The sequence below is a fragment of the Dermacentor silvarum genome, chromosome 4 (assembly GCF_013339745.2).
Source record: "Dermacentor silvarum isolate Dsil-2018 chromosome 4, BIME_Dsil_1.4, whole genome shotgun sequence".
In the NCBI taxonomy this organism is placed as follows: Eukaryota; Metazoa; Arthropoda; class Arachnida; order Ixodida; family Ixodidae; genus Dermacentor; species Dermacentor silvarum.
In genome coordinates, this window is record NC_051157.2 from 49194725 (window position 1) to 49222170 (window position 27446).

The 27446-nt window shown below is 46.5% G+C and overlaps 1 protein-coding gene across 1 annotated transcript; it reads right to left on the reverse strand.

The window, feature by feature from the left end:
• Nucleotides 1–1630: 1630 nt before the first annotated feature.
• LOC119448601 (gamma-aminobutyric acid receptor alpha-like) lies at nt 1631–25175 on the reverse strand. The gene is made up of 10 exons (XM_037711834.2): nt 25099–25175; nt 24249–24355; nt 21271–21338; nt 20510–20730; nt 17288–17370; nt 16671–16805; nt 15541–15696; nt 13154–13314; nt 5266–5454; nt 1631–2032 (listed from the first exon to the last, which is right to left on the reverse strand). The coding sequence occupies exons 1-10, from the start codon at nt 25173–25175 to the stop codon at nt 1631–1633; spliced, it is 1599 nt and encodes a 532-aa protein (XP_037567762.2).
• Nucleotides 25176–27446: the final 2271 nt, after the last annotated feature.

Here is a 27446-nt window from a genome sequence, read left to right on the forward strand (position 1 = left end):
TATATCATTTGTGTTCCTGCATTCGAGCGTATTGCTTCGTGTTCAATCAACTCAAATGCCTGATTGCTAATTAATGTCACTGGCTGGTCAGCGCTCACGGTGATGCGATCGAGCCGTGTCGTATGAGCTTTGCCTTCCACATGTGTACTCTCTCGTGTATCACAAATAATGAAAAGCAAGGACAAGGTGCCGAAGGGAATACACACTGTGGCCTCTGCTATCTAAAAACCTCCGCAGGAAGCTGACGACTCCTTATCGCTGACATGATAATACGCTATGACTATACCACAAATATGCACGGTATCATGTTTGTCGAGGGAAGCTCGTTCCACAGGAATTCTTTTGACGGCATAACTGCCGCGTCGCTGGAACCGTGTTTAATGAAAGATGCCAGAGTGTGCGATAAGAAGGGTGATGGTCTACAGACGATGAAATTTGCGCCTAGTTAAAACCTAAAAGTGGCATCAAGTCCTAACGCCACGGAATCCAGTACTATAGCTGGTCCCACTGTAGCAATCGATGACCGACTAGATTACCTTAACATGGGTCTTAGGTAATCGCGCGCGAGGGTTATAGAGATCACATATACATGACCCAAGGACTGCATTTTGTGAGTGTTCCATTCCTCCCATTCTAGCCATTTCTTATTACCCGTCCCGCCAAGTAGCTGATACCGGCGAGAGCAGAAGCGTCGTTTAGTGCGAGCCAATAATGAGGGGCTAAATGAACGAAAAATTATAATTATCTCTACAAAATATGGCCCCAGGTGGCACGTTTGCTTTTAGTGTTGCGAAGCGGGGTACATTGCATAGACGGTCGAGGAGGAAAGATAAAACAAGATAATAGAACGCGTCATTCTTATAGAGAGAGGCAAGCGCTGCTGAACCTGGAATATTTACTATATCCTTATGTATCAGGCATCAAACTGTGCCACTGCTTTTGCAAAACACAATTTCTGCAACGGCAAAAGCTGTACTCCCCCCCCCCCCCCCCCCGATAGTGTTAACCGAACCGAACTACAGCAAACCTTATTAACAGCGGACAGTTCAGTCAACGCTCTCATGTTGTACAAACCATGAGCTTAAACGTGATGAGATGCATGCATCTACAGATGATCTAACTCGAGCTAATGAACGTACCATCCACTAATGTTCATGACATGTCGCGATGGCAGATGCCACTCGGTGTCAACGGTGCGTTAGGCGCATTCTCCTTACGAGCCACACGTTTCCTTAGTTACGTATACGAGGTTTCCTGTCCGATAATAATACTACGACCTTACTTGACTCGAAAGTTCCGAAACAATGACTTGAACCACCTTCAGTGCTCTTTAGCGCTTTTGTTTGACTTTTTTTTCTACTTTCGTTCTTTGCTTACTCGCCTCCATATGATTTCAAATAGCCAGCATACGACCACGCGCCATACAAGTAGAAGCTCAGTCTCTGTAGCGTTTCCCTTGAATTACAGCTTACCCCTTTCTCATAACCAACGAGCTAGAACGTGCCGAAAGTATCAACAATCATCGGCGCACTGTATCACGCGCCATCACTGGACACGCGAGTTCAATGAGCAGTAAGCACGCGTGCAAGTGTGCCACTGCGTGGGCGACGCGCCCGCGGACGCGACGCCATCAGCTGTCCTCATCGTCTCGGAAGTACGTGAGCCAGTACACCGTGTTGACCACAATGAACGCCAGCGGGAAGACGACCCTGGAGACCCTGTCGACCTTGCTGACGCTGTTGATCCAAAGTTCCTGGATCTGGCTGGACATCCTGCGCCGCGCCATCATCGAGGGCCGCTTCTGACGACGGTGGTCTCGCTGCATCACGCTCCTCCGCCTGCTGCTGCTGCTGCGTCCCGAGCCGTACCTCATCGACCCTCGCTGCGTAGGGCACGCGGGCTGAGATGCGGGAGCTTCCAGCCGGCCGTTGAGCGAACCGGCCGCTACTGCGTCACTGGGAGGCGTAGAGTCGGGAGATCCGACGAAGGCCACGGTGGCTTCGGGCCGTTCAGCATCGGCGCAATAGATGGCCTGCACGAAGTGGTAGCGACGACGTCTGTTCATTAGGCTGAACGACGGCACAAAGTGCTTGAATACTTTAGCCTTACGCGTGCGTATGTTAGCGTTACCATATATAGTAAAGCGTTTCCGCGTAGCGTAGACTCACTAGCGTTGGCGTTTAGAGAAATCGGCTTCCGTGGTGACGGCGCCTTGTGAATACTGGGTTCAACCAATGTGCTCAAGTCCTTTATTCAAATGACCCGCTATACCAGACTTATCTGCTGGCTTGAGCGTTCCGGCATCAATGTGATTGTCACACAGATATTCTGACTATTGGTTACCTTTTTATTTTCTGGAAAGAGGGCAGCAGTGTCATGCTACACAAAAGCATTTCTCTCTCTCTCTCTCTCTCTCTCTCTCTCTCTCTCTCTCTCTCACACACACACACACACACACACACACACGCTTTTTTTTTAACTTCAGTCGTAGTTGACGTCTTAAGTGTCGCAATCAGCATTGTCATTACTATCTACGTGCACAATACCTCCACACAAAAGCGGTGACGTTGATGGAAGAAGCCGTGCTCGCGATATGCTACAAGGCTACGACAAACCCGCGCAGAGGCGTTACGCAGTAGTATGCGCGTAAGGTTAATTTTCGTCCCCGAAGCTGAGATCAAGTAGCAGGAAACTTATTGCCTCCAATTTTCCAGTCTCGACCATCGAGTAAAATCTATAGCGAACAAAGAAGCTTTTGACCTACAGTTCCCGAAAGTGCATCTCAGAAAATGAGAGGAAAAGATCGTCGATTGCGCGAGACGCGTGGGCTGTTACAGGCGAATAATGATGGCTGGCTCTTGTGTGTTACGCCGCATCTGTCCGAGACAGTCTGACAGCTGTATAGACACACCGTGCCCTCTTCCATGTCCCATCTGTTTAGCGGGGACTCTTTGTCGTTTCATCGATCTGTCCTCAAAGCCTGCGTCAGAGGGCTGCCCGTTTCATCCAGCGTGGTGGACATTTATGTACCTGCCAACAGTTTCGTGAATGGCTACATTGTCGTTTCGGCATAATACCTGCTGGCGCTTCAAGTGACCCATCTTTACCAGTGCCTCTGCTGACTTCTCTTTCGACGTCTTCTGTGGTGTACAAATCAATACCAGCGTACGAAATATCGACCCGAATACGCCTGAAACGAGTCAAAGTACATGATTCGATAACTGTGTGTTCCATTTCTTCGGATATTTAGCTTCTGGCCGTACATATGTGGCTACAATGATGACTGGCCGGTTTTCCCTGTACAGGCATGTGGTTCGTCACTCGCCACTTCAAGTGCCCGCTGTTAAATTTGTGCCACCAAAAATACATTATATCGAGAATCTACGTTATATCAAAAATCTACGTTGTCATTAAACGTTTAACAGCTGCAGCAGACGGTGTCATGTAGCCTCACTCTTTATACGCAATGTTGCAATAGCCTACGTTAGCATGCTTCGTTCTTAGACTGCAATTCTGTCTATTTGGAATTTTCACTTTTGGTAACATTCAACTTGTGTTCCTCACTAACATAATCTGTGGTGTTGTAATTACATTCAATTCCCTTCTGTAAGCAACAAAATCTGTCACTTTATCTAAATCTTTACCTTTACACCTAAATCAAAGATTAGGGTCGTTTCCCAATTTTTTCCCTTTCTTCTCACTTTTGACTCCCATATTCCTATCCTCTCTTTCCTGTAGCGCAAGTAAGCATATGTTGACGCTAGGATGGTGGCGCAAGCCAGTTCCTCTACTAACAGGCTACCCACACGATTATGCTAACGAGGACGCAATGAGGTACCAGCACTGATGGAGTAATTGCCACATATACAAACTAAAAGTTCAACTTGCGCTCGGCGATAATAAGCTCTCTTTCACCAACCAGCACTTATTGGGCTGGCTACGTGAAACTTGCGCGCAGTGCTCATTTTGTCATTCTCTCCCTCATTTCCTCTTTCTATTTCCCCTTCGCCTTGCCCCCAGTGTAAGGTAGCAAACCGGAGGCTCGTCTGGTTGACCTCCCTGCCTTTCCTCTCCTTGTTTTCTCTATCTCTCTCTAGCTCTCTCTCTACGAGAAACTTCAACTATGAAGGAACCAGATAACATTTCACAATAGATACCGGGTAGAGTAAAAATGAAGGGAACTTCTGGCTTTCGGTCACATATGAAGGGAGCGGCAACATGTGCCATCCTCGGGAGGAATCCATGGATAGTGCACATGATATTGTCATTGGATCAGTGCACACGCCTCGGCAGACGATCGAGACGTAGCATTACTGTGCTCTGCCGTTTGACCGCGTCCGTCTGGGAAACCGAATCGCAGTGCTTTTGGTGGTCGCGCCTATTCTACCATGACAAGGAAAGGATAGACAGCTTGCGCAAGGGAAGCGCTGCATAATATGTTTGCGACAGCTGTCGCTCTCAAAAAGATTGCGGAGCGACACCGGTCCCTGCTATTTTCCCTGACATCGCGACATTGCTCGATCGACACATGAGCAAATGCCACGGCGTCTGTTCCAAACGCTCATCTAGAAGAAGAGCCCCGAGCCAAGTTATGTTACGTGGGCTCCTTTACAGCTGACATCACTACTGCCATTCGGAAACAAACTTTAAAAACAAACAAAAATAAAACACCTCGCGGTAGCGCCTCGTACAATAATGATTCGGGTTTTTTTGTTTTTTTGTTTTTTTAGTATAGAGGCATGTCAACATGAAGTTCTCATGCTGCTCTTCCTTTCAAAGTCACAAAGAAATGAAAGCTAATCCAATTGATCAGCGTTCATCGGCACTCTTTCTCCATCGTTCTAGAAATACGAGTTCTCACATCGCTGTAGGAAGGAATGCTACAATTGGAGTCAGATCATTACACATTGTTTAGGATAAGCGTGTTGCCCTGTAGCACGAAAATGATTTCAAAACGGGACACACGCCACACAGAGCTCGAATGCTCGAGCTTGCTGTGTGTGCCGTTCTGAAACAATTTCTTTAGTAATCTTTGTGCTTCAAAACAGTGCGTTATGTATGAAGCAGTAACGTCTGAGGAATGAAGAATTTCTTACAGACATATACTAGAGTAAGCTCACTCGTGCATGACCGGAAACAGGATATTGTGAAGTGATTTTAGGCGCTATTCGTAATCGTGCTGTTTTCTCACTCTTTTTTTTCAATTTCTTTTACCGCCGATGTGGCGTTAATATATCGACAATGCACGACGCAACAAATACTTACGTTGCTAGGTAACGCGATCATCTTCTTAGGATGTAACCTCTGGCAGTGGTCTCCAGCCTCCCTGTAGGCCGCAGACTCTAAAGGCTGCTGCTCGTCGCTACCGCTTTCTTCATCACCGCTATCTTCCGATGACGCTTTCAGGCGTTCGGCTTCCATCTCCGGGCAGTAATAGAACTCTCCGCTTCCAACCTGCGACAGTGGGTCAGTGAGCGACGGTATTTGATCGTCAAATATTTCCGTGTTTTTGGCGAGTAGGACGTCGTCAAGGAGCACTCTCGCGAGCGATGCGCACGTCAGCGTATGACCTCAATCGATACATGACATTAAAAAAAGCATGTCTCTGGGAGAAACAGACGTGGTTTGTGGCCATTTGTGAACTGAGGATTTTAACCTGCTTTCTGGACTGTTGTTTCTTTCTTGTAAAGTTGACTGCAACTTGTGTATTCCAGTGCAATAACCGCACCGAAACTAACTTAAGACGTGATGTGAACCTATCAACAATAAAAAAGTCGCAGTTTTGCCCAGAAGGGGAAGCATCAATTGCGATAGCAAATTAGTAGATAGCTATACGGAGTAAGGAGAGTAGTTTTATCGGCTGTATAAACTTGGACACATTCGCTTACTAACTGCATTACCAAGCATGGTATCAGCGCGCACAAGCAAATATTAATACATCACACTCGATGACTGCAGACAACCGCTGTCAAAACGCTGGCGTGAGCAAGCGCGGTGGCAGCAGCGAGCGAAGGTTCGTGTGGTCTATCGCTTCAACGGAAACTGAGCGGCGAAAGCAAAGCGCATACAAAGGTAGTAGATGTGTGCAGATAGCTTTCAAGATACGGTGCGCGCGACCGCCCACAGCCGCACAAAGTACGCACTTGCTGGCAGAGTAGAAGCCGCAACCCCACCCTACCGTGCTGCCTTCCCGCTTTCCTCCTTTCGCGTGCGTGATTGAGTCGCCAGTTCCCCTTGCGTCCGGTTGCAAGATACGCAGTTGGTGCCGCAGCTCAACGTCGCCCCCCCCTCCTCCCTTCCTCACATCCCCCCACGGCCTTTCGCACGACGGAAGACGTCGCGTTTGCTCTCCGCCGTGCGGTCGCTTTCTATGAAAGCGCGCGTCCCTCATGCGCTTTCGCTCGCACATACAGCATTCGGTGCGCGGCGACGATGTTATCGCCCTTGGACTTATACGGAACCTCATGGCGACGGCGACGGCATAAATCCGCTTGGAGTGTCCATATAATTGCTATCGCAATAATATAAACTTTTCTCCCTCACTTGGCATTAACTCTACAATTGTTTTTTCTACATGTTGGTGCACATGTGTATAGTCGCTGCTTCCGACAAATGCTAACCCCTCCTTCACAGGCATGTTGCAATCACACCCGTTCTTCGTCCGCCATTTTCTTTAAAGAAGTCCCCTGTATTCTACACCATTACTAAGTCGGGTGGTACCCCTGAAAGCAGATTTAGGCTATTAAATACGGCTGCGCCTTTGCGCTGTCCACCTTCTCCCACTTCCGTGCAGAGTAGCAAACCGGATTTGCGCATGGTTAATCTTCCCGCCCTATCATATTTCTTTCTGTACCTCAGCCTCTTGATTAGTCCAAAATTCGTTGCTTTGTACAGGACAGCATGACCGCACGCTCACCTAAAGATCATAGCGAACGACCACCTTCTGGAACGCCTGTGTAAGAAAGTTGCAGTTTCGCCCGAAAGGCGAAGCATCGAATGCAATAGCAAATTAGTAGAGAGCTATACGAAGCAAGGATAGTAGTTTACTGGGCCGTGTAAACTTGTAAACATTCGCTTACTAACTAAATAGACAATCACGGTGTCACGCGCGCTCAGGTAAACATGAACACATCTCGCTCGATGACCGCGGAAACTCGATGGGAAAACGCCAGATTAAAAAAGCGCGCCAGCAACAGCGGGCAAAATGACCTTCGCGCTGTCTCTGGTATCGCTTCAACGCGAACTAAACGTCGAAAGCACAGCGCACACGAAGCTACCGGCGCTCGGCGCATGCACTTTGTCCCCATCGCAGATCGCTTTCAAGATACGGCGCCCGCGCGGCCGTGCTGTGAGCAGCAGCCGACGGAGCAGAACGCACTCCCTCCCCCCCCCCCCTTTCCGTCGCCTCGCCCCCGTGCCTCGCACGCGAAAGAAGGCCGTGCGCTTCCAGCCTACCTTCCTGCCTCGCATGCGCTACATTGAGCCGCGATTGTCAGCTCACCCTCGTACGCTTTCCCTCGCACAAAAAGAGCGCACGGTGACGATTTTGTTGCCGTTGGCCTTTTTACGCAACCTCACGGCGACGGCAGAAATGCGCTTGGAGTGTCCATATAATTGCTCGCGCAGTAAAAGTAAAACAATAAACTGGCAGTGCAAACTAAAGCTAGAACTATATCTTGACAGTGATAGCCGTTCTTCCTAGCCTTACTTTAAGCGCTAAAGCGTTAAGGGCCCCGTGTCGCAGAAAATCCGGCATCGGTGTCGGCGTAAGCATCGGCGTCTGGCGGAAATAATCCTGCCGAACCACATCATCCCCAACGACCCCTACCGGGCGTCTCCGCTGGCGCAAGGCGTTAGTGAACAAAATTGAATTTCTCATAGTAAAATCTGTCAGAAAAATTGTAAAGTACGACTTAGCTACAACCTATGTAGACGTGATAGCGTCAAATTGTAATTTGAATATACGACAAAAAAGCCTGATAAGCAGCCAGGGATCTTTTAATGCTGTCGCATTCCCCTATTAAAGGCGAAGCTTAGGCGTCCTCCAATTCTGATGGTGTTTCGCTGTACTTTGGTTCTAGGCAACATTGAGGGGAATGTTGAAAACCGAGCCTTTCTAAATTTTGATCGGGCCCCATGTCGCAGAAAATACGGTGTCGGTGTCGGCGTCAACAGTGTTCAATAACGCTATCGCGTTCCACTCTTCAAGGCGAAGCTTAAGCGTACCTTAAGTTTTTATTGCGATAGCATTTATATGGACACTTCAACCGGATTTTTGCCGTCGTCGCCGCCGTCGCCGTGAGGTTCCGTATAAAGTCCAAGGGCAATAAAATCGTCGCCGTGCGCCGCATGCGCGAGCGAAAGCGCGCGAGGGACGCGCTCTATCACGGAGAGCGAACGCGCGGCCGAAAGCAGACGCGACCGTCGCTCGAAAGGCCGTAGGGGTATGGGAGGGAGTGAAGCGGGGCGACGCTGTGCTCCAGCATCAAAGGCGTATCTCGCAACCGGGCGTAAGGGGAACTTGCCACTCAATCTCCCACGCGAAAGCAAGAAAGCGGGAAGGCAGCGCGGAAGGGAGGGGGTGCAGCTTTTACTCTGCCAACAACTGCGCTCGTACTTTGCCCGCGGCTGTGGCGGTCACCCGCACCGTCTGTTATCTCCACACGGCTCTGACCTTTGTATGCGCTGTGCATTCGCCGCTCAGTTTCCGTTGAAGGGATAGACCATACGAACCTTCGCCCGCTGGTAAACGCCGACTGTCAAACGCTGCCAGCGTTTTGACAGTCGTCGTCTGCGGTCATTCAGTGTGATCTATTCGTGTTTGCTTGTGCGCGCTGACACCACGCTTGTTAAATCCATTAGTAAGCGAATGTGTCCAAGTTTATGCAGCCGATAAAATTACTATCTCTACTCCGAATAGCTCTATACTAATTTGCTATCGCAATTGATGCTTCGCTTTTCTGACGAAACTGCGACATTTTTTAACACGAGAGTGTTTTATGCCGGGGTCAGCAATGAACTTCCTTTACAGGATGTAACGGATGTGACGTTCGGCGCCAACAAGTAAAATAAGTTTTAAGGCGAAAGCTTTAGATCTGTTTCAAGGTAGCATTGTCAGGTACAGAACAGATGTGACAAGTTAATTGATGGTAGATTAGTGATTGGATCAGGGTGGAGTAAGGTGTATTAGGGTGATTTACCATCGATTAAGGTGGATTAAGGTGGATTAAGGTTGATAAAGGTTGATTAAGGTGTATAAATGAGGATTAGGGTGGATTAAAATGGATTAGAGAGTATTAAGGTATATTATGGTGCATTAATGTAGATTAGGGTGGATTAAAGTCAATTCAGGTCGATTGAGGAGGATTAAGCTGTATTAAGTAGGATTAGAGTGGATTAAGGTTAATTAAGGTGAATTAAGATTAATTAAAGTCTATTGAGGTGAATTAAGGTTGATTAAGCAAGATTAGGGTGCATTACGGTCGATTAAGGGGTATAATGTGTATTAGGGTGGATTAAGGTCAAATATAATGGATTAAGGTGTACTAAGGAGTATTAAGGAGCCTAACATTAAGAGACAGGAAGAGAACAGTGTGGATCAGAGAGCAAATGGCGATAGCCGATATTCTAATTGACATTAAGAGAAAAAATGGAGCTGGGCAGGCCATGTAATGTGTAGGATGGATAACCGATGGACCATTAGAGTTACAGAATCGATAGCAAGAGAAGGGAAGTGCAGAAAACTAGGTGGGGTGATGAAGTTAGGAAATTTTCAGGTGCAAGTTCGAATCAGCTAGAGCAAGACAGGGCTAATTGGAGATCGCAAGCTGATTATTGAATCATTTATGTCCACTGCCTTCGTCTTGCAGTGGACATAAATGTGTGCTGATGATGATGATGATGATGATGAGGAGTATTAGGATAAATTAAGGTCGATTAAGGTATATTACGGTGGATTAAGGTGGATTAGGATAAATTAAGGGGGATTAGGGTGGATTCAGGAGTATTATTGTGAATTAATGTGTATTAGGGTGATCTGAGGTTGATTAAGGTGTATTAAGGAGGATTAGGGTAGATTAAGGTGAATTCGAGTGGATAAAGAACGATTAGGGTGGAATAAGCGGAATAAGCATAGAGTAGCTTTAGAACGGGAAGATGAAGATAACATAGAGCTAATGTGAAACCGTAACTAGGCTGATCTCAGAAGCAGCAATTGAAGTGGGAGGTAAGGCACCAAAGCAACCTGTAGGGAAGCTCTCCCACCTAATAAAGAAACGACAAAACATGAAAGTGTCCAACTCAAGAGATGAGATAGAATTCGCTGAACTGTCAAAACTGATCAACAAGAACAAAGTAAGGGATATTCGAAATTATAACGTGGGAAAAATTGAGGAAGCCGTAAAATATGGACGCAGCATGAAATCAGTAAGAAGAAAACTAGGCATAGGACAAGGCAGGATGTATGCACTGAAAGATAAGCATGGTAATATCATCAGCAATTTCGATGACATAGTAAAAGCAGCAGAAGAAATCTATACTGATCTGTACAGTAGCCAAAACAGCCAAGCTACTTCCATTCGAAATACTGATGAACCGGATACAGAAGCTCCTTCTATAACTAGCGATGAAGTTAGAAGGGCCTTGAAAGACATGACCAGGGGAAAGCGCCTGGAGAAGATGGAATAACAGTAGATTTAATCAAAGATGGAGGAGATATCATGCTTGAAAAGCTTGCGGCCCTTTATACGCAATGCCTCACAACTTCAAGTGTACCAGAGAGCTGGAAGAACGCCAACATTATACTTATCCATAAGAAGGGAGACGTTAAAGAATTGAAGAATTACAGACCCATTAGCTTGCTTTCAATATTGTATAAAATATTCACCAAGATAATTTCCAATAGAATCAGGACAACACTTGACTTCAGTCAACCAAGAGAACAGGCTGGCTTCAGGAAGGGATATTCTACGATGGACCATATCCATGCCATCAATCAGGTAATCGAGAAATCTGCGGAGTACAATCAACCTCTCTATATGGCTTTCATAGATTATGAAAAGGCATTCGATTCAGTAGAGATATCAGGAGTCATAGAGGCATTGCGTAATCAAGGAGTGGAGGAGGCATACGTGAATATCTTGGCAAATATCTACAAGGATTCCACAGCTACCTTGGTTCTCCACAAGAAAAGTAGAAAGATACCTATCAAGAAAGGGGTCAGGCAAGGAGACACAATCTCCCCAATGCTATTCACTGCATGCTTAGAAGAAGTATTCAAGCTCTTAGACTGGGAAGGATTAGGAGTGAGGATCGATGGCGAATATCTCAGCAACCTTCGGTTTGCAGATGACATTGTCCTATTGAGCAACAATGGAGAGGAATTACAACAAATAATTGAGGACCTTCATCGAGAAAGTGCAAGAACTGGGTTGAAGATGAATATGCAGAAGACAAAGATAATGTTCAATAGCCTGGCAAGGGAACAAGAATTCAGGATCGCCAGTCAGCCTCTAGAGTCTGTAAAGGAATATGTTTATCTAGGTCAATTACTCACAGGGGACCCTGATCATGAGAAAGAAATTTACAGAAGAATAAAATTGGGTTGGAGTGCATACGGCAGGCATTGCCAAATCCTAACTGGGAGCTTACCACTGTCGTTGAAAAGAAAAGTGTACAATCATTGCATTCTACCGGTGCTAACATACGGGGCAGAAACTTGGAGGTTAACAAAGAAGCTCGAGAACAAGTTAAGGACCGCACAAAGAGCAATGGAACGAAAAATCTTAGGAGTAACGTTAAGAGACAGGAAGAGAGCGGTGTGGATCAGAGAACAAACGGAGGTGGACGATATTCTAGTTGACATTAAGCGGAAGAAATGGAGCTGGGCAGGCCATGTAATGCGTAGGATGGATAACCGGTGGACCATTAGGGTTACAGAATGGATACCAAGAGAAGGGAAGCGCAGTCGAGGACGGCATAAAGTCAGGTGGGATGATGAGGTTAGGAAATTCGCAGGCGCAAGTTGGAATACGCAAGCGCAAGACAGGGGTAATTGGAGATCGCAGGGAGAGGCCTTCGTCCTGCAGTGGACATAAATATAGGCTGATGATGATGATGATGATGATGAAGTAGCAATAGGGTGGATGCAAGTGGATTAACGTGGATTAGGGTGATTAAGTTGGATCGAGGTGTATTAAGGAGAATTAGGCTGGATTACGGTTTATTAAGGTGGATTAGGTGAATGAAAGACGATTAAAGATTAACATAGGTTAGGGTGGATTAAAGTGGCCTATGGTGAATTATGAACGTTTCAGGAGGAATACAAGAGGAATTACAGTAGGCTTTACAAGGCTTTCGCCTTCGCGTCTCTTAGGCGATAGCTAAGGACACCTTGGACTTATGTTTACATGGATGGCACCGCCATCTAGAAGCCGTGAAGCGAACTACTGCATCGTGACAGTAACCAGCGCCGACGGAGAGCGCTACGGTAGTCACCGCGCAGTGGAGGCTCCAACGCGGTATAGCATGGTGTTAGCACTTTCCGCACATGGTTTGTCTTTCGCGTCGGATTAGCCTGTGGCACCTGGTCGCCTACGGGGTGCAGCTTCTACGTGCTCCAGCAGTGCTTACACGCCGCATACTGCTTCGCTTGCGACGGCAACAACTACGAAAACTGCTGCGCTAAGCGGCGTAGAACGGCCACGGCGTCGACGGGCGAATCTCGCTTTGGTCCGGCGAGGGTCACGCCAGCGTGAAGCAAAACACCTTCGCGCAATCGCGGCGCACGCTGCGAACTCTGCCACTCGCATTCCTAAAGCTGAGTGTGTTGCAAATGAACTGGCTGCCCAAGACACCACGGAGTCGAACCAAAATGCTCGTTCCATCGCCGAAGCGACTCGGCAGCTGGACGCCACTCGCCAACAGGACGCCGAGCGCCAAGCAAACCTGCAAGACTGTCTACGGCCCGCAAATCGTGCGCTTTTTCCTGCAGTGGGCAGTGAATTCACGAAGCAAACTTGGAACAACTTCTGTGAAAGCGCGTTTCACTTTCATGTTCTACCGAATCCTATGAAAGAGGGATCAACCATAACTTTTTTTTTGTGTGTGTGTATTTCAGGAGACTCAGCGCTGTCATTCTTCCAAGCAAACTTACCTTCGTGAAATAATGGACGACAGCGAATTCGACAATGGTGGCGAAGACAAAACCAAAGCCGATAGCCACGTAGTAATCCAGGGCAGTGCAGTAAGGTACTTTTGGCAAATCATTTCTGCTCTCCAGTGCGAGGAAAGTCATTGTAAGGATGGTGGTCACACCTGTTACGAAACACAAGAGTAACATAAGCCATTGAAAAAGTCGCAGGAAATCACTATCAAGCGTCGTTGTAACGAGTTCTTTGCGTATTCAAGGAAGCGAGCTGAAGCTGTTAACTGTCACAGCAATAAGGTTCTTCTGTTTCGGAATGCTCTAAACATGAGTTGGAGTGAAGGGACAAGATGTATTATGATCCCAAGTGTTAGCTACTACACAAGCCAGCACAACACGCATTAGTTAATTTTACGTTCTTGTAAGCAAAAAATACGCAATTCTATTCACAAGGTTTATTCACTTTCACTCCTTACTCAGGCCTTGTTACATTGCACTTTTGAGCGACAAGAAAATTCACCGACGATTACGATACTCCCTGATGCGAAATTTGAGCGCTGCTGTATACGTGTTTTCATTTCACGATATATTGACTAGAGCGGACAATCTGCCTCGTGCGGCACGTTGCAAACGGGGAGATCGTGAGAGGTCGCGCATGGGTGACGCGTGGGCTCGATTCACAGCAGCCGCCGCAGACAGACCTCCACTCACGCAGCACTTTGTTTCCATACAGATGACGCGCGCTACTCTGGCGCCATCTCGTAGCCATCGTCTACGCAAAGCTCTTCTTGCGCGGCACTACACTTTTCTTCTCCCACTTTCGACATACCCTCCACCTCCGCTTTCCTCCTCGCGCTCTCTTTGCTATGGCCGTCTTTCATCTGCCGCTGCGCTCGTTCGCTCGATTACGAGAGACAATGCCGACGCTCGCCGCGATAGAACGGGTACCTAGGAGCTGTGCTCTAAAAACATTTAGGCAGTAAACATCGCAGATGATTGTCAAATTAAGCGAATAGCTTCGGCGGACCTCAGAAAGCAAATGGACACGCTAGCAAAACGTCCGACGTATACTGCCGACGTTGACAACAGAGTTTAATGACGGCGGCACAAATTACCGTCAACACATAGACGGCACGACAGAGTGGCGAGGACGGCGGCATCGCGACTGACGATGCAATGACGACGATAGACATGATGACTGTGCTACAACGGCAGCAGCATGACAAAGACGGCATGACAACAACGGGACGATGATGGCTTGAAAAGAACTGCGCATCTGTGCTTTCGAGAAACTCGTTTACTTCATGGATGACAGATACTCATCTGACCATCTGCCTTAAAATCATGGAGATCCCATGCGCTGTGATAGTCGGTCTAAGAGAAACTGTGGTGAGCCGGCAAGACGCAACGGTGCATCACGACAACAGACGTGTATATTTGCATTTTTAACAGCAGCAGAAACAGAAAACACACAAAGACGAAGGAGGCCACGAGACAAGCGCTGACACGCAACTAAATTTTATTTACACACATACGACTGTTATGTAGCAGACGCGTAGAGGACTTCAGCGAGAAGGCGCCCCGCAACCGTCAGCCCAGGCGACGAAGAAACGTCACTCAGCCCCACAACCGACCACAGAATACAGACCTTCGGACGACTCGCAGCTCTGGCACGAAAGCATGTGCGTCTCAAAGTGCATTTCGTAGTGGACGACGAACGCGCCCGCAGCCGTTAGCGAAGGCACGGAGAAACATGACACAGCGCCAACACCTATGTGGCGCCACTGGCCTCGTCCCTGCTGCTCCTTTTAGGCAGTGGCCTAACACATCAGCAACTCCTGGATCCTTCGGACACACCGGTGTAACCTTCCTCCACCGGTGACCTACTTTCGTTCCGATGGACCCGTCCCCAAGGCGATCGTCTTCACAATTTCGCAGCTTTCGCCTCTTGGTATGACGCCACTCGGTTAGATAGAGGAAACCTGTCACGGTATGCCCCGAGAGCTATTCGCATTAAAGAGATAGGGGCATAATTAATAGGGCATCGGGATGTTGTGCTGGGAGACCGAGGTGAACGAGCTATTTAGCAAGACAACAGCATCAGCAGCCACAGTCAGCAATGTCCGGGAATGTAGGCTGAAAAAGGTTCAATTTACAATGTCACAGCCGAAGAACTTAAGCTACTCCTGTGGAGATAAAGTCGCGAGCTGGGCATGTATTTTCCGATCACGTTTGGCGATACTAAAACTTTCGCGCGACGTTGTACACGCTGCGTTCGCTCTTTCATCCTTCGCTACGCACGAACGCTCGGTTACGCCGACGCTGACGCTCGACGCAGGAACGGGCGCCGTAGAGCTGCGCTCTAAAAAGTGAGTCGTTGCAGCGTCTGTGTTTACCGAGGGCAATCCTGTCGGCTGTGGCCTCGCGGTTGATCCAGAAGGACACCCAGGAGAGCACCACCAGCAGCGTGCAGGGTGCGTACACCTCGATCAGGAAGTAGCCCATGTGACGCTTCAGCTGGAAGCTCACCAGTAGCATGGCGAATGGCCCTTCTGCGAAAACAGAAGTCGCGGACGAGCCGCGGGGTAATGCAACTCATCTTTAAAGTCGCATTCTCGACTGACACATAGGTGAGAGCCTAGCATTTTCGCGATTTTTTTTTTTTTCGCTAACACGTTACACGTCTCTGCCACATGGTTCCACTCACGAGTAGAAAGAAGCTGAGTAAGGAGAGAACTCGACAGGCGTTGGCAGGTTCTAAATTTAGTTTTTCAATCGTCGGATACGTGCAGGATTCGGTCAGTGCCCTCTTTTCCTTCTTGTCTATAACAATGAAAAGTTTTCGCGAATACAGTGTTTCTCGTTATTTTGATCATTTTGCTGTGCATACCGAAAGCAAGCACCAACACTTTTTTTGTCGGCCTACCTATGGTGTTTTCTACTCAGAACATGGGATGGCAGTTGAAGCCGTCAGTGGTAAAAAAAAAGATGACTGCTGCTTTCACCGAAGCATAGAGTTGTCTACACGTGCTGGTGTTGACCTGACATCTGAAACGCATCCGTGCGTTCCGTCTTCTCGCTAGAGTAAACTGAAAGGCTTCATTCTATTTTAAAAGCGTTTGCATAAAATACAAATAGACACGTGGTTTGTGTGTTGTGACTGCTGGCGCCGGGACACAACTGTTGTGCCGTCGGCAGAGCGTGTTTAGATATGGACTGGGCGTTCTCCCCGAGCAAAATATTTAGCACGCAAGATATCAGCACAAGATATTTAGCACGCAGACCTATATCAAGGCGCAAAATCCAACTCATGATGTGTCGGCGGTTTTGTTCTCTGTGAAACCACCTCACCTTTTTTTTTTCCTTATAATAATTCATTGCGCAGGCCCGTTTACATAAGCTCCAAGAATGAACGTACTAAAACTCACACTAAAAATAAAGGGTTTCAGAAATAACGTCACCAAGTGGGCAATAGTCTATTTTTCATTTTTCAAAATGCTCCACTGTCTCGCTTGATCCTTCTTACCTTTCCTGGAATAATCGCTCTGATTATCAGTTGGCGTTCGAACAAGGTCGAACTGGTTCAATTTCATATCCGACGCAATCACCACTCGTCGTTTCGGATTCCAGCGAAACATCACCTCCTTTGCAGGATACCCAGCTATTGAAAAAAAATGCCATAGTTAGCGTACAAACAATCAAAAACTTACTCAAAGACATTTTCAACAATTACATTTCTTGACAGCTACTTTCAGCCGTATTTTATTTCCCGCGAGACGTGCCGATATTTTCAGAACTTGGCTAGAGCTTCATGAGACGACGGCGAGGCTAAATTCCACATGCGGCCAATAAATGCAGGCCTGTTTAAACTGCTGAACAGACTGTACTTTCTTGTCATTGTTAACAAAATCTCTGATTTTTTATGGCACTTACATCTCAGCGACAGGTGTCTCCTAAAGGCAAAATTGTTGACAGCTCTTTTTCATCATTACAGCTTGGATTCGTACAACATTGTTAGCTACATTTGTCCTGAACTTTTTGCACTTTTTTGCTACAAGTAACGGTGAGAAACTCATAATTAGCACGGGCGTAGATACACATCATAATGGCTTGACGCAGCAGGGTTGCAGTCAGTCTACTCACAGCTTCCAATGCGAAGAGGACAGCGTTGGGTGTCCATGGGGAACTTCTCCAAATTCATGGGACAGCTCGCACTCACAGTCAGCCTTTTAGTGGAGAAAATTGAACAACACTACAGTCAGAATGCTTTATTTGTCTTTAGCGCTGCGCAATCACTATCACACAAAATGCAGACGAGTAGGCAGCCATACGGGGTCAAAACCAGGATAACTTATCTAAAACGCTTATCTAGGGCACACGCGTATGGCTTCGTAGAAGTTGCAGAAACGATATAAGAAATTAGAAAAACGAGAAAGCCACGCACATGAAACGCAAATAATGTGCTTTTTGGTGCTTGTTTTTATTGAAGTTTTTGCGCCTCCTTCTTCCTGGTTGTCAGCGTTCTGCATAAAAAACAGTGCTCTGAGTCGTGTCTTCCAGATACATTTGCATTCGATGCTAAGTGCCATTCTTTACGAGCAAAAAAAAAAAAAAGAACGTGTCGTCTCTCTTGTGAAATGAAAATGCGTGATTACATTAGAGCGTGAGCAATCGCTACGGCTTCCAGAATATCACTGCCGCTCATTCCGTTTCACCGCAGCGGAGAGCGCACTGATGCATGATTTAAAAACATTGTATAACCACGTGTCATGGTAAGATTTACGACTAGTTCAAGGCGCCCTTTGTCTTCATGCCTTGGCTGGCAATAAACACAAGGGGCGGGGCTTTCTCTCTCTCCCTTTCTGCAGCTATAAATGGCTTAATGCGCCGTTAGAGTTTGCCTTTTGAAAGCCAAGAGCTGAATTGCGCCACTTCACGGCACCCTTGAGATAGATGTATAGCTAAGCAAGATGCACGTCTCGGTGCGAGCACTTACTTATTCACCCGTTCTGCTTGTTTGTTTTCTCCTTGGCTGTGGCACAAAAGGCGTCTAGAGAAACCGTCGACGCGTCGAATACCAGAGCGTCCGTCTGGCCCCGAATCATTAGGCATTCGAGCCTGGTCCGTCACAAGAGCCAATTGAGAAACGGTGCTCCCATTAATCGTTTCTTCCCACTTTGGGATTTGGCGTCATTGATAATGTTTTAACACTTCTTCTTTTCTCTTCCCGCCTTGCTGATTCATAGTATGAGAGCAACCGCCACTGACAACTCGAGCTTGGTAAAAAAAAACTTAAAGAAGCTTATTCTTGAAACGTAGTCGTTTTCTCAGCCTTTAACTATTCAGGGGCCGTATTCTGAAACGTTCCACTTCGGAGAAATTTCTTTTTCGCTTTCAGGCGTGCGATGATTGGCTGTTTTAGGAAAATTAGATGAGCTGATTGGATGGTTGAGCCCGACGTCATTCAATTTTGCTCAACCAGCCAATCAGCGCGCGCCTGAAAGCGAAAAAAGAAATTTCCCCGAAGTGGAACGTTTCAGAATACGGCCCCGGGCGCCTTGTGAGTTCAGCGTAATGACACCTCTCCCGTTATGCCTCGTTAAAATCATTTCCAACTTTGCCACCGCTCTCTGAACATACTAAGCTTAAGTGGGGTCTTACTCGAAGCACCGGAAGCATCAGTTACTTTCAAAAGTAGACAAAGCGCCCGTGTTTTTTTTTTTTTTTTTTTTTTTGCTTTCTTTTAGCTTGCATTGAAAGTAACACCACGTCAGACCCCATTTTTAACTGCTATAAAAGTAACATACCACGCGAACATTGTCAAACCCTAAGCATATACATTCATATATTTAATTTCTCGGTGGACGCAGTGTCTAATTTTCTTCTTTCGACAATTTTGTGCACTGAAAAGTTTTGTGGTCGGATGTATATACACTCCTCACCAGCCATTTTCCCGGAGGAAACGTTTCACTATTTTACTGTCACTAAATGATGCGCTTGATCCAGACATCTCACACTCGTATCTGTCACTACACCTCTACGCAGTTACGCCCACGTAGACCTTAACACCTAAAGGAACGAGACCACCATGATAAAACTGGTTGAACAGCGCAAGCGACATACTGAGCCTCTGGTTTTGATTGACATCGCTAGCATGTTGTCTTTTCCTGTATTTTGTTTTGGTTTACTGTTACCTTGCATGTATGACAAAAAAAACATAAATGTAACAATGCCCTAAGCTAAAAGGGACTCCAATATCATTATGCTTACGTTGGCTTCATTAACCGTTGGCTTGATTGATTTATTCATTCTAGCAAAACTGGAAATGCCAGCAACAAGTATGCGTATCACCGGTCTCGATATATTTGCAGCGCCGAAAAAATGGGGAACACGCAACATGAAGCAGATAGCATGGAGGCTGTTCAGTGTGCGTTATGTTCGGTTTGTGTTCTGTGTTCCCGTTTTTTTCAGCACTGGAAGGATATCAAACTGCCCATAGCAACTAGTCCATCTTTCTGCCTCAACATCACCGGCCACCCCACAATGATAAACTGGTAAGCGAATTATGACACCGGGTAAAATAATCCACTTCCACAACACAGCACTCCTTTGCCTCCACAGAAAACATTCGGTATCTTTGGAAGTCAGTTCTACTCTATTGAATCGCTCCCCGACAGGACACCGAGCCATGACTCTGGGAAATCCTAGTCAACTTCGCTAGGAAGTCCTTGATTTTGTGTTTTTGTATTTCCATGATTATTTTGCCTATGCTCTTCTCCAGCCTTATATACATGTTTGGATAGTGGCACTCATGAGGCACCTTTTTTTTTTTTTTGGAGGGGGGGGGGGGGGGGGGGGCAGCGCTTGCCCAAAAACATTTGTAATTTGTGGACCGTCCAAGAACATTTGTTTTGTCTGGGAACTTTAGAACTCATATCGCTGTATTTTTTCCTAAGATAGCGTTTAACATTTGCGCCCTTTTGTGCACCATTATCATGTCAGAGAAGATGAGTGTCAGGTGCCGTCTACAGGCCAATACCATCGCCTCAAACACGGCTAATAAAAAGTAAGTCACTGACGACAAAGATTTTCGACAAAGTCCATTTCGGCTTTCGCTGATTGACTGCAACTGTACGAGCGAGGAGACTGACTGGGGGCCTCCTCCTCACTCATGCAGCTCCAGCCACTCAGCAGCGGCCGAAATGTACAGTCCATTAGGTGGACTCTTACAGAATACCCCCCACCCCCAATACAACTACTCTGAGTCTAATAAAAAAAAAGTTTCTCATATCATCGTCCGCAATTGTTTTGCCGCGACAGGTGCGCATGAAACGTTTACGAATCGAGCACTCGCGACGCATATACCTTGACGAGTAGAGCACTGTGCCGTCCTGTGCCAGGCGGACGAACTTGTTGGGCTGAGTGATTGTGTGCAGGTAAGAGTGCTTGCCGTTCAGGAACGACGTGTCCGGTCGCCATATCTTCTGTAGCATGGATATGGACAGGGTCATAGACGGCATGGATCCGCGGAATGCCAGCCGGCGGTCTATCCAGCTTTGCCGAAAATAGCAGTCCATCGAATACGTCTGGTAGCGAACCGGAGTAAACAGTCACCTTCAGGAAAGTGTGCTTAAGAGCAACGGCAAGAGGTACAAAGAATTGCTTTCAAGGTGAACCTAACGCAACAGCGTGGACAGTATGGCTGTATGTTAGTTGCGACTTACGCCCTGTTAAGCAACGCGCGACATCGGAAACTGGAAATGCTGCTTTCTTTCTACTGACTCCACATAAATTCCTGAGTGTTTCACCATTGCTCTGTTCAAAACTTATTCCTTAAGGCATGATCTTCTGTGAATACTTTCATAAGATATTTTCACCGGGGTCAAAACAAGTTTTACTGATGTTACTTTCACTTTATCAGAGCTTTACTTCAACCTGGTTTAAGCCTTTTACATGACGCCAACGAGATACCTAGCTGATAGGCATTCTCTTACTCTAAAACATGCTGAAGGACTATTCGAAAACGTATCTGATAACAGAGATCTCACTCTCACTTCCTCTTTCTTTCTTCTTTTTTTTTTTGTTCTTATAAAGTACGAAACAGTAACTATCGGTGTGTATCTCACCATATCAACTTCAGACACCGGTCCCATGCTGCGTACTTCAATATCAATATACACATCCGTTGGCGCGTCTAAAAAGAGAACCAGCAAAATACACATTCAGGTGAGCGCAAGGTAGTTCGGCTACGGAGTCACTCATCGCATAATCAGTTTACGCTCTTGAACAGCAAATCCTTCACTCCCACATTTACAGCATTCACTCCAATTACAAATACTTCAGTTGATATATATAGGAAATTTACAGGTCGCAAAACACAGTTGTTTATAAAGCAATCATAGCTTCAGTAAGTTTCTGCAGCAGATTCTATCCAGGGCAAAACGATCAATGCAAATTATGTAAATGTAGGGCGGATCTGCCACATATTCTATGGGCATGCTCGAAGGCGGCTCCTTTCGAGGGCCGCAAAATTCAAAACCGGCAGCAGTGGGAGACCCTGCTGCTCAGCTCAGACCAGCAAGACCAGGTCTGGGCCGTCCAGCTAGCCGAGGCAGCCGCTGAGACCCAGGGGATCTCGGCCGTCTGCTAGGCAGAGGGAGGCTGCATCCGCCCTCGTGAATTGCTGGCACCATTAAAGTTGAATCTCTCTCTCTCTCTCTTCAGTAAGTTTAAATAGAACACAAGTCATTTCGTGCAGGCATGACGTAGTCACGTCAAGAAGCCGTAATGCTCAGGGAAAACAGGCATCGCAAACAACTTACATTAAATTATGAAACCCAAATTCCGCACATCCTTACGCTATAATTATAGCATCCCTGACAGTGCATTCGTAAACTCAGCACTTTCTTACGCCTTTTCTTTCTCTCTGGGATGTATATGTGCGCGCCTGTGTGTTTGTGTCTATGCGTGTGTAAGTTTATTACATTCGACACTTTAACTTAACATAAGACGCTTTAAATTAATAGAACCCCTCGGGATATTTACTTAGCAATCCTTAGTCGTAAAGCGGTGTAAACAGCCCTCAACTGCGACTAAGGGGGAATGCGAAAGTTAGACGAATTATCGATGACTGGCTGCCACCCTAGCTTACTGTAAGCAAAATACAATGTAACAAAATACTTCGTTCTTTCGAAACGTTTCTTCTTTTTTTTTTCTTTCTTTCTTTTCACGTGTTCACACTTGAGGCTACAATATTTTGGACAACATTTTTCTTAAGATATCAGCACTGTTCACACATTTCTTACGCAATGGCAAGCATTAAAGAAAAGGAAGGCGAAAATGAGCGTTATGGAAAACAAGAGACCCCGATCGGCCTTTGGGGCTTCGATCTGACGACCTTCTTTCGGCAGCAGCTGTTCCCTAGAACGGCTTCTTTCCCCAACCCAGAAGATGACCCCAATAATGTGTTGAATAAATTGGAAAACCTGATTTTGGAATGCCTCCGCGTCGAACACGATTTCGCCTAAATATATGCCGCGCGTACCACGAACGCGATCGAGAAATCGTCGCGCTAAAACTTTCAACATATCGATGCACCCCCCGTATTTTTCAACCAACGGCGTTCCTTTAATAGGAGTTTAATGCTTGCCGTCTTGTCACCGGAATTCGTTTGCCTTCTTCTCACATCAGTTTTGCTTGTTTTTTTTTCGCTCCAGTGGATGCTGAGAATTCTGCAGAGCCCATCCAAATGCACTGCCTCATTCTTTCGCCTTTAATACTTGCTTCTTCCTTATTTTTTCCTCATTCCCAACGCTCTGGCGTAGCTATCAGTACTGGTCCACATAGCCCTTACCCCAGGCCAGACTATCACACCCCTGTTGCGGGCGATAATTTACGGCTCGACTCTTTCCCAGGTATGTTTCGTTTCTTTCGAAGGCTTCCCCTCGCCGAAATGACCAACGCCGCCGGGGACGTCTCGACGCGCGCAGTATTTGTCAAGTAGAGAAATATGACCGTTCCCGCCAACTCTCCCCCTGCCCATCCCTACTTCCCGGATCGTTTATACCGTTGTTGCGTTTGGAGTAACTGCCCCAGGCGATCCTTCCACCGTACCAGTTCCGAGTAACTGCCCCGCACACAGGCCTGTAAGAATTCTTGGTGCGAGGTTAAAGGAAAGAGCAACATACGTAAGTAGCTCGGTCAGATGTTGCGGTGTTACGCAGCTGCGAAACAAGCAACGAAAAATTTGAGCACTTCGAAAGGCCTGACAAAGAACTTGCTTTTTGTAGATAGGAGAGAGAAAAAAACGCCGTCACAGAAAACAGAGTGGTCAGGAGAAACACTGGCATTTCGGAACTAAAGTTGCTCCTGTGGGAACGCGGAGCTAGAGGCATTAAGGATGCTGCCATAACAGTGACGTTAAACCGAAGCAATGGCTCTTTGCCGTGATATTGCAGCCGTCATGCGCTTTCCCGAGAGGGCGGCAAGTACAAAGAGAGTGAACATGCCAGTGATTGCACCGTATTGCAAACATTACAAATGTTCGCAACTCCCTTACGCGGTATAGTAACTACCTCTTCCAAATCTAAAGGGTATGAAGCCTTCTTTGTAACATTGCTTCGAGAGTTTCATTATGTTGTGTTGTTTCGACTGTTGTGCTGCAGTGGCATTGCCTGTGCATTTACAGCTACAGTTTCATTCTTCTACTCCAGCTGTGTATACTGCACTAGCTTATTTTTAGATTAGGTGTAGCCGACGCTGCAATCGGGCGCCAAGACCTTCTTTTCTATCACGTCAATAAAAAACGGTGGCTCCCTCACAGTAAGAGCAACAACGGAATTGTCGGCTTGTCAGTTCAAGGTTAGCTAACCCCGTTTTACACTTATTTCAGTGCAAGGATAAAAAAAAAGATGCTTGTGCAAAACACGTGTATTCATTTTCACCTCTATATACCACTGTTGCTTTTTACACATATATAGTTGTTGCACTTCGTTCACGCTCTCTGTTCCCAGTTTTCAATTGAACACACTGTTCACTTGTCCTTTTTCAAATATATAGGATAGTTCTTTTCATGATTCGGTACGTCATGCAATGCAAAACTCACCGACTCTTCCTGGCCTAACATGATGGTTGTAACCTTGCAAGAGACTGTCCAGCAGTAATGACACATTCTTGTTGGTCTGTTTATTGGACCTGCCGATGTTGTAAGCCCTAAGGAAATGGAAAAAACCTCTCGCATCAGTCTTGCCACTCCATCCTAGCACATAAACCGAACATATCACACGGAACACAACCACAGCAAAACTTATACAGTGCAAGTAAATGATGCGGCACGGGAAAATTGACGCACACGTTCAAAGAATGATAACTGCGCAAAGGGACCAGGACAAAAAGAAGCACAATTACATAATACATACAGAATTGTTAGTATTCCTTCATTTGTATTTTTGTATCTCTGTTGGTTCCTTTGTTTAGTTAACATTGCTTATGTAACAAAATAACCTAAAACTACCGCCCAAATACTCCCTCTTTCACGGAGGTTTTCTCTCCGTGAAATTCTCCGGAAATGGTTGGTGGCATCTCCGCCAGATGGCAGGAAAGCATGGGAGGCTGTGCCGTTTTTCTGTCTATCTCGTAAAGGGCATTTAGCTTTCGATTTCGGGGTTTCACACTGTAAGTACCCGAAAGTGCATAGCAATTTCCATCACATAGCGTTTGCTAAACCATTCTTTTCTAAAAGCGGTATCTTTTCGCCACACTTAAAAAATGAAGAAAAAAAAGAAAGATCCACAATAGAGCAAGCAAAATAAAATGCTTCTCTCTCTCTATCTGCTCTCTATCTGCTCTCTCACTCTCTGACTTTTTAATGTCCCCGTCTCCCTCATTTCCAGGCAGACTGAGTGGTAGGCGCAAATATAATGATACTATTGTCTACGTAATAACATGAATCTCACATGGTGACGCTCATGACGGAAGGAAGCAACGTTGTTGTGAAGAAGAGCGGGACCAACTGTGGTACCCAGTGCAGCATGCCAAAACAGACTTGCCAGGCAAGTCAGCATATGAAGGGATCTCCACCTGAAAGAACATAAAAAAAAACAAGGCAGACGAGAAGTTTAATTCACGGTCAAGCCAGTACCTTTGGCCAAGTACGTCGACAAATACGCGATCAGTTGGTCTAGTTGGCACACGTTAAGATGGAATAAAGGAACAGATCAGGAACACGGGCAAAGAAATAGTCACGTGAAAACTGATCTGTCCTACGAACCCACTGCTTTGTCCCTGTACTTATTTATGTGTCCTGGTCGTGCGCCCTACATTTTTGTTCGTTAGAAGAATGGTTTCGCCCTGTATTCATCACGCCCCTGGTATGAGAACAGCAAAAACAATAAGACACAAGTCTAAGCTTGAAATCCAGGGTTTGACGTAGTCACCTCTGGTCGGTAAAAGGCATGATCAAAAAAGGGTCACCGACGAAGGAAACTTATTTTGCGAAAAATTGAAGGATGTTTCGGCACCAGCGCGGGAGCCTTGTTCACAATCTACAAGTCTACAAGATTTTCCGCAAGTTTAAGCTTGTGGATAATCATTTCAACCACCAGCTAAAAAAATCACAGGCCCGCGCGACACAACCAGAACAGTCACGGCGTAAGCTAGAAGAACGGCTCGATAGGAGCTCCATTTTCGGCAGCACACATTAGAGTGTCTTCGCGGTGAAGTCTCTTTTCATCGTTTCACGAAAACGAACTGTCCGCCCGGCGCCGATGGAGAGCTGCGGCTTGTACTGCTCTCTGCACAGCGGTCTGCTGAGCCCGATGTTGCCTGATTGCAGACGAGCGCGTAGCTCTGCGATTCGCTTCTTCAGCAGATGTTCGTACCTTGCGAGGCGGCGCCATAAAGTGTACCGAAGAGTAAACACAGGTATCGAGACTACGAATCGCACATGTCACATCCCCTAACCCGTGGCACGATGGGATGCTGTTGATGATGATGGTGATGAAGATGATATACAGGAATCCCCTTTGAAACGGGGCGGCGACAAACAGTCACCTAGGCTGCTTGATTTAATCAGGTGTGCCATACATATTTTTCATTCTAGCATTTTTATACATCCCCTTAATCTTTTTCTTCTTCCACAAGACGATCCAACCATTTCTTGGCCAATCTCCCGTAGGGCGTAGGAGCCTGACGATACACCGGCGGCGGCGGCGGCGGCGGCGGACAACATCGCCAACCGAAACGGCTACTGGGATGAGCCCATAACAGCGTTCGCTGTAAAAAAAGGCGCTGATTTCAGGTCCCACAACTGTCACTCCCCACGGATCAGCGCCGTGACGATGGGGCACGAAGTCCTTAAGTAGTCACATTTCTCATTTTTATACTACACAATACCGCAAATATAAATATTCTATGGTGCCCTTTATTTGGTGACGCCAAACCTTGTGTTCGCCCAGACGAAGAAAGTGTAGAGCTTTCACAATATTAATAAATAAATAATTGCGATAAAACTTATAGTAGTCCGCAGACTCGTTTTCGTACCTTCAAGCATTTGACAGGATAATGCATGCCACCTCTTTTCATCGGGGGCACAGGTAGCAGAGTCTACAAGAATGTTCAAATATGAGCTGAAACATCGCTGGCAACTTCGAACACTCGGCAGTAGCAGTTGTTCCTGCTTTCGTTCTTGTTTTCGTCGTTCGTCATTTACTGGTGGAGATATTGCCAAGTACAGTAATTAATCGGTCTCCGCATTTATTTAAATGATATTATGCTTTCCAACCGGCCCATTCCCCCCCCCCCCCCAATCCTCCCCTCCAAAAGTAGGGTGATTCTTGTCCATAGCTTCACCAAACGAATACAACACGAAGGAAATAAAGGGCTACATGGGCTTGTCTGAGCGTAGGTCTCACAACACAATAAAATTAAAGGAACATTCACGAGTTTATGGTGACTTCGAGCAAAAAAAAAAAGAAGAAGAAGAAAAAAGTGAACCCAAAGTACCTCGCGTGTCGTGACAGTAGCGCTCAGGGCAGGAAGAAAGGTCGTGCTTTGCAAGGAGGAGACGAAAGCCCACCGGACGCTTGCGAAACAGAAGCGCTGACTTGGCATCGTATTCTTCAACGATCGTGTTACTTCTCATCTTTTTCGGCATGATATCAAAACTGCGCGGCAGTAGAAATGCGGGTGTAAAAATTCGGGTGAGTGCAACTTCAGTCACTAAATGTCCGCCATCTTGCAGAAGAAACTGCGGTCTACCGCCTTGGAGCTGAGGTCCTGAGCAAGAACCGTTACCGGAAAGCTA

Excerpts from the sequence above, each read along its gene's own strand:
- LOC119448601 (XM_037711834.2), bottom strand. The coding sequence starts at position 25,175 with ATGCTGCACTGGGTACCACAGTTGGTCCCGCTCTTCTTCACAACAACG. Across the intron at positions 24,356-25,098 it reads TCCGTCATGAGCGTCACCAT|GGCTTACAACATCGGCAGGT; the intron begins GTGAGATTCATG and ends CCATTTCCTTAG. Across the intron at positions 21,339-24,248 it reads TGTTAGGCCAGGAAGAGTCG|ACGCGCCAACGGATGTGTAT; the intron begins GTGAGTTTTGCA and ends TTCTCTTTTTAG.